The sequence below is a fragment of the Otolemur garnettii genome, unplaced genomic scaffold (assembly GCF_000181295.1).
Source record: "Otolemur garnettii isolate 467f Iridium unplaced genomic scaffold, OtoGar3 scaffold00047, whole genome shotgun sequence".
NCBI classification, from domain to species: Eukaryota; Metazoa; Chordata; class Mammalia; order Primates; family Galagidae; genus Otolemur; species Otolemur garnettii.
In genome coordinates this window covers 6,834,684-6,848,676 of record NW_003852442.1, presented here as the reverse complement: position 1 = coordinate 6,848,676, position 13,993 = coordinate 6,834,684, and the positions used below count along the sequence as shown (strand labels likewise).

The 13,993-nt window shown below is 47.2% G+C and overlaps 1 protein-coding gene across 1 annotated transcript in view; it reads right to left on the bottom strand.

The window, feature by feature from the left end:
• Window positions 1–70: 70 nt before the first annotated feature.
• Window positions 71–13,993, bottom strand: part of ADAMTS18 (ADAM metallopeptidase with thrombospondin type 1 motif 18) — a 127,115-nt gene continuing 113,192 nt past the window's right edge. Inside the window, exons 18-23 of the mRNA XM_003791426.2 lie at window positions 13,292–13,418; window positions 10,695–10,899; window positions 7,701–7,883; window positions 5,552–5,764; window positions 4,092–4,239; window positions 71–186 (exon numbers count right to left, since the gene is read on the bottom strand). Coding sequence (XP_003791474.1) covers window positions 71–186; window positions 4,092–4,239; window positions 5,552–5,764; window positions 7,701–7,883; window positions 10,695–10,899; window positions 13,292–13,418 — 992 coding nt within the window. The remainder of the gene's footprint in view (window positions 187–4,091; window positions 4,240–5,551; window positions 5,765–7,700; window positions 7,884–10,694; window positions 10,900–13,291; window positions 13,419–13,993) is intronic.

Genomic DNA, 13,993 nt, shown 5'->3' with positions numbered 1-13,993 from the left:
AAGGTGGCTGGTTGCTGCAGAGGCAGAAAGGCAAGGCCCTGGCTCCGGGGTGTGGAGGGGAACGTGGAGGTCAGCTCTTCCTTGTGCACGCCCTGCAGCACTGTTTACCGTAAAATTTGTGGTTGCAGACACCATGCTGAGGAACGAGGTGACACCAGGCAAAGAGATCTACGCAGGAGGGATCTTCTAAAATAAGAAAACACAACCAGCACGTTAGCTACAGCTGTCAGCCTTCCTGTTAAGGTGAGAAGACAGACATTGGGCCCAGCTACCCTGTGGGCCTCCATGAGGTCTTTGAGACCCCAAAGGTCATTAAGGACTTTGGGTGGGGAGTAAGGCGGGGACAGGATTAAGATAACCTGAAGGGACTGCAACCATTTAATGGAGGTTTGTGGGGAAAAAAGTCTTCTCTAGTCCATGATCAATGTTTGATTCTCCCTACATGGCTCGGGAGACACCACTGTTTCTGAATCAGAGGGTCTGGGACCCCATCTTCTGATTCAGCTGGGGGAGGGGCCTAATGGGTCCCCAGGGCTGTTGATGGTGCTCGTCCATGAATGATATTTGGGGGATTGCGAGGCCTAATACTATTGAGAGTCAAGACACCCGAATTTGAGACCTGCTTCCAATGTTCTTCAGAGGCCTAAATCAATCTCACAGCCAGGTTGCAGAAGGATGAAGGTAAGACCACACCAACCTTTTCTACTGACCATGTCTTTGGTTGCTAGTCAAGAGGATAGATGGGGTAAATAACCACAGGACCAGCAGGACCCTGGACATCAGCAATTGGTTTTTTCTTTCTCCTGTGCAAGCTTTAAGCTGCCTCTAGCTTTGATTCCACCACCCGCCTTGTCCCTCCAGGCACCCAATCATGGTCCCTTGCTAATTTCACGCTGCCTTTCCATTGTGCCTTTGGACGTGGCAGGCAAGACCCTCAGCTCTCCTGCTGCTCCACCTTTCTTCCCCAAGCCTTGAGTCTTTTGCCGAACTCCCTTTCCCCCCTTCCAACAGTAGCCTTTGTGCTCCTTTTAGAACATTAGCTAGTTCGTGTCACACTTCTGTCCCAAACCCTCGCCACCCATGTATCCCACTGGAGTCACTGGCACCGTCATTACCACAGATGACCAGGCCAGTACAGGGTCCGCAGAAGTGCGTTGTGTCCCTGTGCTATCAGTATGAGCACTCTGCTGGATCCTCATGATGATGACTAACAGCTCGGTACTCTGGCCGCCTGCTGTGAGTTAGACACTTGATTGATGCTGCTAAAAATGACTCGGTGTGTCCTAGGAGTCCTCCATGGAAATACTCAACAGATATCACTGGCTCAGTCCAAATCCACCCAGCACCCAACCTTTTCTTACTCCCACCACTGTCCTCAGCCGTCTGCTGACAAAGAGTCCACAAGTCCCCGTTCTGTTCCCGGCATCTGAGACTCTCACCCGGGTAACTGCCAGGGTAGCCTTGCAAGCCAGAACCTCCTGCCCCTACTCAGTCAGGGTCAAACCTGGAGTCCTTACACTGAGGGAGAAGGGCCCACTTTCAGGTTGTCTAACCCACTCTTGACCTTGTGAGGTATAATTCAAGCACTCTTCTAGGACCACTGTCCTAGGAGCCCATGTGCCTCATCTTCCCCCCTTTCCTTATGTAACTATTACATCCGTGGGTGGCCTGACCTTTCTATCTAAACTGGTTTTCCTTCCGCCTCCACTTGACCTCCAATCATCCTTTCTGTACATCCTGCTTTAATGTAACTTCCTGCTCCCTTATCATCTGACACTCTATAGGATTGGTTGGTTTGTCAATCTAGGAACAAAGTTTGCCAGAATTTTGTACCTTTCTCTATCTGTAGTCAGACATGAGAATGATTCCTGCTTCACAGTAAGTACTAAGTGTTAAAAAAGAACTCAGAAGGTTAAAAACTTGCCCAAAGCTCCTTCACTAGCGTCAGAGCCCTTACTCCTTCCATCACACGAAGCTGCCCATCTAAAGACATGCCTGGTCTTAATTCCACTTGTCTGTAGCTCAGGCATCTTCCAGGACAGTGGTCCTCAACCTTCCTAATGCTGTGGCCCTTTATTACAGTTCCTGTAGGTCACAACCCACAGGTTGAGAACCCCTGTTCCAGGACAAGTCTCTGGGTGGCATCACTACCTCGGGCCTTTGATAATATACTCATAGTTCAAAGCCACAGGGATTGTTTCCCAAGCTAGAGATCAGAGAGGGCATCTAACAGTACTTGTCGTATAGGGTGAACGCCCGGGGCCAGGAGGGCCTGGAGGAACGTGGACCTGCCTGGCTGTCCTAGGAGACAGGATGACACCAGCCTGGGCAGAATCAGCTTGTTGGAGTGACTGCAATGGCTGCAAACTTCCACCCAAAGGTAAGATCCTTGAGGGGAGGGCTGGATCCCTGATACACCCACAGTACCTAGCAGAGGGCCTTGCCCAAAAAGGGAGTCTCAGAGACAAGTCCAAGAATTGAATCCTCCTTCTTGTGTCACCAAGGGGGTGTTCACTACTCACAGCCAGAAGAGACACTCAAAGGACTTTCTAGGGGTCACTCTGTACAGTGGCACAGGAGGAGGACTCACAGGGCAGTCGTTTCGGCATGCCATTGCCCCGCCAAAGAGAGACCTTAGAAAGTCAGGAAGCCTGGTCTTTTAAGAGCCTTTCTTTGTATGCTCCTGTGAGTCCCCCTCATTTGTATAAATGACACTGCCAACACACTTAGTCTTCCTCCTCTGGGACACTGTTCTATTCTTTAGCCCCAGAAGAAGGCCTGGTGCTTAAGGCTTTGCATGCAGGGCACTTTGCTACATTCATACAGCACAGATTGAGCACCTGCTGTGTGCCAGGTGTGGTATTGGATGCTAGATGAACAAGAAATAAGACTGATGTTGTCTTGGCCCTCACTGCAGCTGGGCTCTCCTCCCGCCTGCCAGCAGGTTACTGCTGAGCAGTTTTCACAGGGGGCCATTGTCCTTCCCGAGGAGCCTGCACTTTGTGGCCATCTGACTAAAATGATGGTGAAGAAAGGAGGAACTGGACAAACCGACCCCCTTGCTTAAAAAGGTATGTTTCTTCACTAGGGAGCATTCCAGAAAGGACCTGAGATCATCTGGCTCTGAGCAATTGCTACAAATACTGTGCAAGTCTCAGATAAGGTAGGAAAAGGCAGAGAAGGAAAACAGATGACCAAGCCTAGAGCTAAGGCTGTCAGAAGTAGCTACACAGCGGGGTGAAGTGGTCTGCACCTGTAATCCTAGTGCTCTGGGAGGCCGAGGGGGGTGAATTGCTTGAGCTCGGGAGTTTGAGACCAGCCTGAGCTGGTGAGACATAGAAAAACTAGCCGGGCATCTGTAATCCCAGCTCTTCAAGAGGATCACTTGAACCCAAGAGTTTGAGGGTGCCGTGAGCTCTGATGCCATGGCACTGTACCCAGGATGACGGGGGAAAAAAGTAGATACTCTTTGCCTATCCCTATCCCTTTCCATTCCAAAGTTACAGTGTAACAGTCTTGAAAACCCTGCTACAAAATGAGCACAAGGAAATTGGGTTAGGCTGGAAAATATTTCCTGGTGTTGATCAGATTACTTTAAAATCAGCTGGACTAGTACACGTGCTAGAGCTCACACAGTGGTTACATTTTCACTTGTTTGTTCACTAAGCATTTATCTTGAGACACAGTCTCACTCTGTCACCGGGAGTAGAGTGCTATGGCCTCATCACTCACAACAACCTCAAACTCTTGAGCTCAAGTAATCCTGCTGCCTCAGCCTCCCTCCTGAGTAGCTGGGACTACAGGTGCCCACCACCATGCCCAGCTAGTTTTTCTATTTTTAGTGGAGACAGGGTCTCACTCTTGCTCTGGCTGGTTTCACACTCCTGAGCCCCGGTGCTCCACTGGCCTCCCAGAGTGGTGGGATTACAGGCGTGAGCCACGAGAGCTGGCCCAGTATTTAAAAGCTGGCAAACAGGGGCATTTTGGTGCACAATGCCCCTACAGTTGTGTGTGCCGTGGAGCCAAATAAAGTGGGCTTTTGGAAAATTCCCTGTACATAGTCAAATTGACTAGAGCATAATGCCCCTTACCTCTCTTTTCAGGAGCTGGACAAAAGTTTGTATTACAAGCTCGCAGCACTGGGGGTTTCTGACGGAGCGGACACGTGGAGGAAGGCCGGCCTTGTAGAACACAGTGGACAGAGCGTGTCTGGACCCCTCCCCCGCAGGTGACGGTGCACTGCGGAGGGGGGGGAAAGGAGAAGTCAGACCAGGCAGCTGCACGGCCTCCTTGCTGAGGTCAGCACCGTCACCACGATGCCTGCTGCTGACATGCAGAGTGGCCAGAGCCAGCCACAGGACCTCAGTGTCCTCAGGGTCTCTGATAACCAGGGTGAGCCCTTCATCTGGCACATGTCTCCCCAGCTAAGTGACTCATAAGAAACAGAGGTTACAGAGACGCAGAAGCAAATACAGGCATATGTAGGGGATGCATCCCAGTGTTTAAACAATTGCACATGACCTCTGCAGATGCAAAATAGTGCAGCAGATAGTCCAGAATTAGGATAGAAAAGGCCCTGACCATCTGAGGCAGCTCTGGAACTAGAGCCTCAGGGCCCAAAGTCTGACTTGGTGTGGTGGATTTGGAGCTTCTTAAAAGTCAGTGGTTTCATTGTCCAATCAAAATTTCTAAAAAAAGAGGCAACTAATAAGAATTGTCAACTTAATTTTTTCCAGATCCGCATATGAAAAGTTAATATAGTTTGTAACAAAACAGAAATATTATCAGGGAAAAAGGCAGCTCTTGAAATGGGTTTTTCTCTTGTTGCTGTTTTGCTTTAAATTTTCTGCAAATTTTATTGCACAGAGCTGAAGGCTTTTTCTCCCCAGTATGGGGCCTGCTCTTTGGGAAGGAAAAATAAGAGGGGGCGGAAAACAGCTGTATGGTGTCATCAAACCACATTTTCTATAAAGTACAAGATAGGAAGGGCCATGGCACAGCTCTGGGCTCCTGAGGACATCTTGTTCTTTCAGACCTTGCATGACACTCCAGTCCTAGCCCCTAAGAACCAAGCTGGGATGACCAGAGCTTCCTCCAAGTCTTTTTTACAAGGGCCCTCTCTCTGATGAGCTTCAAAGCTGGTGTCTTTAGCTGCATTTCTTAAGAATCAAAGTAAGGCACTTAGCCTAGGGCCTGGTAGGGGCTTGAAAAATGCTTGCTATTATTATTCAGAAACATAAGAACCCAGAGTACAGCCTGTGAGCAGCATTTCTAAACAGAAGCCCACAGGGATGACTTTAGTAACAGCACCAACCTTAGCAGGACGTGACAGGCCTGGGGCTAAGTGTTTTATAGTATCTCATTCAGAGAAACAAAGCAACAGGGCAGATACTAATTTTCTAGGTGTCCCAGATGACTACAGACCTGTAACTGGCCCATAGGACATGCTGCTTTTAGGCCTTGAGCCCTTAGTCCTTCATTCTGGACAGCCATTGGTGGACGCAAAGCACCCAGGTGTGCAATGCCTCCTTTTCTGAATGGAGGAGCCTACCTGTTGCCATGGCGCTGAATACCATCCCCCGGCTGTGTTGTACACTGGACCAGCTGGACAAGCCCTTTGGTTGCAGGTTTCTTCCAAGGCCAGGTTTGGTTTCTTAATGTTGCGGCATCTTCGCTCCGGAAACGTGATCAGCTTTCCCTGGAAGGCCTTCTCGCTGCACTTCATCTCCCTCTTCCGCACACCCACCCCACAGGTCGCAGAACACTAGGGCCAAGAAGGGACACGGTAAGCGGGCAGGGCTCGTTTTGACACAGAGGGCACCACACAGGCGAAGTTAGAGGGGTGGGATAACAGGAGGTCAACGGCACACCCGAGGAACTCCAGGTAAGGCAACCAAAGGTCAGAGAATTAGGATGACTTTCCCAAAGTCACAGAGCTCATTAGCACCAGAAAGGAAAGTATGGCCCACAGATGAGATCAAGGGGCCATTGGGATCCCTAGGTTTGGGGTTAGACAGCGGTGGGTCCAGGGGGACCTGAGGCCTCTCTGGAGAGGTGGGAATATGGACCACGGAGGGAGGGCCCGGAGAAAAAGCTGAAGAGACAGCTGAGTGGGAGAACCCCTGTACAGGAGGTAATATGCCCTGATGTTTACCCTTGGCTGAGGAAGAGGCTAATGCAGTGTTAAGGGACGGGAGGGAGAAGGAATAAGAACATGTTCTTAAAACAGTTTCAGACAGAGCCGGGCGCCGTGGCTCACACCTATAATCCTAGCGCTCTGGGAGGCCAAGGCAGGTGGATCACCTGAGCTCAGGAGTTTGAGACCAGCCTGAGCAAGAGTGAGACCCCCAGCTCTAAAATAGAACAGTCCTATAGTCCCAGCTCCTTGGGAGCTAAGGCAAGAGGATCACTTGAACTCAGGCACTTGAGGTTGCTGTGAACTAGGCTGATACCACTGCACTCTATTCTGGATGACAGAATGAAACGCTGTCTCCTCCTTCCCCCCCACTCCCCCAAACAAAAAGGTTTAAACAGTATTATGGGGTACCATACGGGGCCTTGGTAAAGTGAATAAACCAGTCAGCTGGGATCAGTGTGTAAATATACACAACACAGGAGGCCGCTGAGCTTCCCACTCACTAGTCTGTGGGGTGGGTGCACTTGTTAACTCATTGTAAGGATGAGGAAACCAAGGGTGAGCTGTCACTGGCTAGGGCAAAGTCCCCCTGTACTGAAGAGCCCCAGTGTTTACCCATCAGGTTATACTGTCTCTTAAAACAGGTGTGAAGAGGAGTGATGGACAAACTGCGGTACTGTCCGCAGGCTGATATGCACCTGCTTGTCAGCACATGCTCAGTCACCTAGAACAAAGGGGCGGGCCTGAAATAGAGCTACTGACTGGGTTGCTTCCTCCGTGTTGGTGTCTGTCTCGTTACCAGTCTGTAAATACCCTAGGTGCAGAAACTTCCCTCAGCACCATTGTACCCTGGGGGCTTAACTGCTGTTCTTATGTTTTCTAGGTCTGTGAAGTCAAGCTGGTTTCCCAATCCAGGAATCTCGGCAGCATCTCCACATCCTCCTCCTCTCTACCCGCAGGGACGTCTGAAGGTATCCAGTGTCGTCTGTGGGAACTCAGTATCTCCTCCCTCCCCAAAACCCTTTCATCTCTGTCTTCATTACTGTAAGATCCACACCTCAGGGCCTTCCCTGCTTCTAAACTTTTTTCCATCAGTTCCCCTATCTCTAAAATGAAAACAGGATGTTCTATTTCTTTAAACTGTCAATGGATTCATAGGCTCTATCTCTAACTTACCGCCCAAGGCCCTCATGCTCTGGTCTCCCTCCACCCAAGTCCCATCCTCGCTGAGGGCAGGATCTTCTGTCATGTAAAGTACACCCTCTCCCCGACTCCTGCTCATCCATTTTTCCTAAAGTCTGGCTGGGGTGAACGTTGAGGTTTCCCACAGAAGTACAGACTTCCCCTGCCGGACTCCCTATGCTTTATGAAGTTGTGTGACCTGTGTATTATCAATGTTTGGTGATTCTCACCTCCTCAGTTCTTCATCCAACAATGGGCACTTTGTATAGACGTGATCTGTGTGTGGCAGCTTTGTGAGTCTGAATGCTAATAGGTGACCTGAGCATTTAAAAAAAAAACCAAACAAAACCCTCCAGCAATGCAGCCACATCTAAGCACCAACCTCGCTCCAGGAAGAGGTGACCCACTGCAGCCGGTTGTTTTTTGGGCACCGTCCCAGCACGCACCCTTCCTGCGTCTCGGGTCTGGGGAGGCCGGCACACAGGCTCTCGGGCAGGGTCTCTGCGGCAGAGCTTTTGCAGGACAGGCCTCGCTTCCTCACTCCTCGTCCACAGGTCTTGGAGCACTGCAGAAACAGAGCCCAAGGTCATTTGCACGTGGGCTTTAGATGATTTTCTTGGGGGTGAATGCTGAGGACACATTCATACAATGTTTGCAAATTGATGTTTAAACATTTGAACAAAATTCCCAGTAAAGTCCCTTGCAGCATGAGAAATCCCCCCAAGGCCCAGGAACGATTATCATGTTGCCATGATTAGCCTTCACCTCCTGACTGTCCAGCGGCTGCTGTGACATGTTCATGATGAGGCATGGGCACTTTCCAGATTGTCACCACTGTCGAACGTGGTCTGCTCACTGGTGAGACTGTGTTTCTCTCTGGCACAGGACAGAGTGGACACAAGCAACTAGCTAAAGAGGATTTCTACGGTCTCCAACAAGGAGAATAGCAGCAGAAATCTGTATGTATAGAATTCATAGAAGCACAAAGCAATTAACAGGCTTGGAGGGGATTTAGTTCTTAGCCCCAGCACCTGCTACTGTGGGCTGGACATGACACTACTGGGGAGAGTGCTCAAGTGTTGGGAATAAGTTTGCATCAATACAAATGTTCAGGCCGGCAACTTTCTTTCTCTCTCTGAGAAACAGAAGGCAGGATGCCATCTTCTCACTTTCAGAGAAATACTTAAGTTTGCCAAGATCACTTAAAAGATCTGGGCTTCAGGCTGGGGTTTGACCTGGAGGGAGGTATCACTATCTCTGCCATGAAAGACCTTATGCAATGTGGCCCCTCGTGCCTGGGCTCCTCGGCACTAGGCAACCAACTGGTGCACTGTTCCAGGCCTGTTCAGAGGAGCCATGAGAGTTCTCATTCTTGAGATGGGAACAGAGAGAGGCAATGATATGAATTAGCAAACCATGGCAGCAGAGAACACTGAATGCCTTCCACATGGGGACACATTTTAGCCTGGGTACCAGTGCCTCTACCACACAGCTTTCTAACAAGCGCGAGATAATTGCTGTTATCCTTTTTATAAAAGGCGCAACTGAGAGTCACGTTGAGCAAGATCAGTCACATAGCTGGTAAGTAGCGGGGGTGAGCACACGTGTTTATCTGATGCCAGACCATGGACATGAATGTAGCCTTAATCACTCACCAAGTTTCTACATGGTTAATTCTTATGCACTACAATATTTTTTTCACAATGGTACAACTTTAAACTTGATTCCCAAAGGGTCTTTGGACACATGGTTGCTAATGGAAGAACAGGTTACAATACCAAGTTCCAAAGGACTCTTTTCATGTTATTCATTCTTTTCTTTCTTTCTTTTTTCCTTTTTGGGACAGTGTCTCACCCTTTTGCTCTGGGTAGAGTGCAGTTGCATCATAGCTCACAGCAACCTCCAACTCTTGGGCTCAAGTGATCCTCTTGCCTCAACCTCCTGAGTAGCTGAGAGTACAGGTACCTGCCAGAACAGCTGGCTAATTTTTTCTATTTTTAGTAGAGACAGGGTCTCAGTCTTGCCCAGGCTGGTGTTGAACCTCTGAGGTCAAGCAATCCTCCCACCTGGGCCTCCCAGAGTGCTAGGATTACAAGGCTGAGCCACTGCTCCCAGGCTATGAATCAGTTCTCAAAAGGACACATTTGGTTTTAGTAAAAAAGAAAATACTCAAATAGTTTCATGGGAAATTTGGGACAGACACCATAACCTTCAGCCCTTTTCATGAGGCCCATTTCCCACTCCTAATCCTTCACCTTTATCCACACCCACCACACCTTATGGGTCAAACAACTCTTTAACTCTCTGATTGTAATGGAAGCAACCAGACTCTGCCATCCTAGACTAATTAGATTTGCCCTGGGCTATCAATGAATACGTCCTCTCATTTGAAAGTCCCCTAAGCAAGCCCAGATCCATTCTTTCTTCCTCCTAGCCCCTTATTTCCTTAACACAACAAAAGCCCTAATCTTAACACAACAAAAGCTCATTCTGACCTTTCCTAAGGACTTAGTTTCTCATTCAGTTCAGCAACTACTACTAATACTCGGTAGGATATAAAATACCATAGGGGAAAGCGCGGCAGAAATGAGAGCAGTGGCTGCCACGGGGCTTTATAGCTCCGTGATGAAACTCCTGCGATTTTGTTCCTTCTCTATATTTGTTAGCCATCCCTGGGGCTCCCATCGGCTAGGGGATGCTGCTGGGGGGCAGTTTTTCACCTTCAGCACCTTCTAGATCAAATAATTCTCTGGTGTGGGAACCTTCCCATGTTGTGAAGGACATTCACCTCTTATCTACTAAAGGCCAGGAGCACCCATCTCTGTGACAATCAAAACTGTCCCCAGAAGGCAAACACCTCCCCCAATGGAGACCTTTGCTTTAAAGGAAGTTCTGAAAGCAAGCTGAGAAGGAAAGGTAGTTCTATCCCTCTTCCAACTTTAAAATTTCATGATTTTCACTGAGACATTCGCAGATTAATGCCCAACTCCTGTCTGCCTGTATTCTCTCCCTTCAACAGGAAAGAGGTGAAGGTCCAGTTTCTATGCCTCAGTCTTTGTCTTTTCCTCTTGCTCTGGAGAATTCAGTTGCCTGATCTCTATGCCAACCCCCTCTAGCTGGGCTCACTAGTGTAACCTAACCAGCCCCACACTCCGATTTCTGGACCTTGTAAGGAGGGTGCTGAGCTCTGAAACAGGAGTTCCCAGACTTTAGGTTTCATAAGAATCACCAAAAGCATTAGGTACAATGCAGATTCCTAGGCACAACCACATTAACTCAGGTGAGAGCCTCTCAGGGAGCAAAGGACACCTGCAAGTCCACCACCTACACCTTCCATGGGGAATGAGACCGGTGGAATTAAGTCTCTCCCAGTTACCTGAGACCAGGGCCCGAGGCTCCATTCTGGAGGGCAGGGGTGGCTGTTGCAACCTTGAACCTGAGTGGGCGTGCTCACTGGGCAGAGGGAATGCACCACCGCTTCCTCCTTCTGGAAGGGTCTCTTTTGCACACACTGGATCTTCCGGCTCTGCTGGCCCCCGGCGCAGGACTTGCTACACACGCTCCATTCGCCCGGCATCCAACTTTGGAGGGAAAAACAAAATGACTTCCAATGAAACTGAGGCCTCTTATCATCACTTCCAAAGCAGTTACTGTGAAAGATTAACCACCTGATGAAAGCCTTAGGTCAATTTTAGAACCAGTAAGGACGATTTGTACTCATTCTTTGACAGATGTTGAGACCCACACAAATGTGGCCCAGATATAAAGAATTGCATTTAACCACCACATGGATCTAGGGAAAAATATTTTCCTGCCTGTGCATGGGAAGAAACACATGCCATTTTAATATCTGCACGAGTCATTCAGCCCACGTGCAGCTCTTCCACTGGGCTGTGGGTTCACTGACAGCAGGGACCACATGCGATTCCTCTTCCTGCCCCAGATCTCAGCTCAGGACCTGCTATACAGTTAAGGGCTTAGAACGTGGTTGTCACACGAGAAAGTAATAGATTGATCTCAGATAAAATTCCTTTGTCCTTGTATCTCTAAGACTCTTTAAACCTTTCTAGTATCTCTCCGGGGAAAAATTTTTGAAAGGCTCCATTATTCCAGCCAAAAATACTGAGGAAATAATAATAGGGTGGGAGAAAACAGGAAGGGAGCAGAATATCTTGCCCCTGTCACCATCCCCCGCTCTGCAGGACCATTGCAAGGGGCCAGTCTGCTCATAAATAGCCAGTAAATCTGCTGCTGCACAGACAGCATCGTAGCATGGAGTCATGAGAGAGTTGAGGACCTTGGTGCCCTCCCCTGTCATGGAGGTGAACGTGAATGGCAGGACAGAGGCTCAAAATATCAACTTGGCCCTCGACTATACTGACTCCCCCTGTGTGTCTGTGAACACACCAGCACCACAAGAAAAAGAGATTACACCGCAAGGGTCGGCAACACTGATCATCACCGTGGAGCCACTTTCTCAACAAAAGAGGAACATCCATGGAAGTCCCCCCTCCCCCCAGATTTCTTTCCCTTCCTACATCTATGATACGTCTGGTTTCAGAGCCTGAGAGAAAAACTAGGTTGACAAATGGGCGTTAGATCCGTGGAGAGCTGAAACCCCAAATGATGATGACAGATCCACTGTTATTTAAAGAAAAAAAAAACACGTATGTATCTATATAAAAAGAGGGTATAATATGATTGTTTCCCCACAAACCAAACAGTGCTTATTAAGAGGTTCTAAAACACTGGTGAACACAACCCTGCTTTAGAAGAAACCCTGTATACTCTGGATAAATATATTTGGCAGAAGATAAATCACCTAAAAAGCAGCTCCATTTGGCTGGGAAGATTACTGAAAATTAGTGTTGGAATAATCGTGTGGGGAAAATAAACCCAAGAACAAATGCGCGGAGCTCCCCCATGGGCACCATGGTCAGATGGAGCCTCCACAGGGCCTGTATCTCTTGCGGTGTCTGCTACTGTGTAATTTCCATTTGGGGTTTCATGGTCTGCATAGTATTATGATCTGTAAGTTCTTGGATGACTTATACAAAAGTTAGGCACACAACCACATGCAAACTTAACTACCATAGGATTCCGTGCTGTTTAAATATCTGTTTGATTCAGCTCAGAGAAGAGGAATCTTGAGGCAACATGTCTTTTAAAGAAAGACACCTTCGTAGCCCAAGGTCAGGTTAGTATAGCCAAAGTCAAATGAGGGTTTAAAGCAAATTTTTGTTTTTCAAGTCATATTTCAAGCTCAACGATCTTGTTGTTATTCTTTTTTTTTTTTTTCAGGCATTGAGTCTGAAGGTTTGCATCTCTTTCAGTTAGAAATACTAAAAGTGAGCTGTCCAAGTGCCCAATGACCCATGAATGAGTAAACAAATTGTGGTGTATGTACACCATGGAATACTATGCAGCCATCAAAAACATGGAGACTTCACATCTTTTATGTTTACCTGGATGGAGCTGGAACATATCTTCTTAGTAAAGTATCTCAAGAATGGAATAAAAAGTATCCAATGTACTCAATACTACTATGAAATCAATATATAACCATCTACACACTCATAGGAATGGCAAAACGTAATACAGTCCAGAAAGTAGAAGGGAAGAGGAGAAAGAGGGGAGGGGAGGGGGGATATGGGAGGAGGGAGGATATTTAGGGGGGACCTCACCTAATGCACATGATGCAATGGGACATTTCAAAACTATTAAGAAATGAGTATAATTGTGATGGATGTGTTACTTAGTTCAATGTAAACATTTCACATTGTATATTGAAATTGTATCCTGAACCCCATAAATGCATCAATATACAAAGTTATGATTTAATAAAAATAATTAAAAATAAATAAATAATAAATAAATAAAGTAAAAAAAAAAGTGGGCTGTCATTATCTCCTAACAGCAATAAAGGCATTACAAGTGCAAACATAAGCAGAATCACATTTCCAGATGACTTACTAGGCTGGGCAGGAGAAAGCATTGCATATCTTGGGTTCCGTGGCTGGCTTGGTTCTTGCATTGCAGAACGAGGAATTGACTTGAGTATTTTGATCTCGTAAGCAAATGGCCTTTACACTTATGTAACCTGATAAGACATCAGAAGTTACAAAGTGAAAACTACAGGTAACTATTTCAATTTTGGCTTCCAAGATTAGCTTCTGATTTATCAACATTAGGGTATTTTAACAAACAAAATCCAAATACTTTGTGAAAATACCTCTTTTTGGATACAACCTGCAACTCATTTGAATCCCATTCCCCCCTCCAAGATACTTGATCTCATATTTTAATAATTTTAAGTTAGAGATTCTTAGTTTTCAAAACTGACGTGGACTCTAGAATCAAAAAAATGATAAATACAACCTTTTGAAAACAGAATGATTACAGGGGGAAATATGCCAGTAAGCTTTGAGTTATTTACAGACATCAAATGGATAATGTTCTTCAAAGAAAAACTACTGATAAATTCTGAATGGGAACCCTGAATTTCTCTTTTGCCGTGAAGCATCTTATACTTCCATAAAAGTTCTGATGCACACAAGCAAAAAGGTGAACTTACAAGATATGTATTTACATCTCTCTGCCAGGACTCTGCTTCGTTTCATTTCAAAATTCACTTCAGGCTTCCTTGTCAGAGGCATAAATTCTTTTGTAAATAAT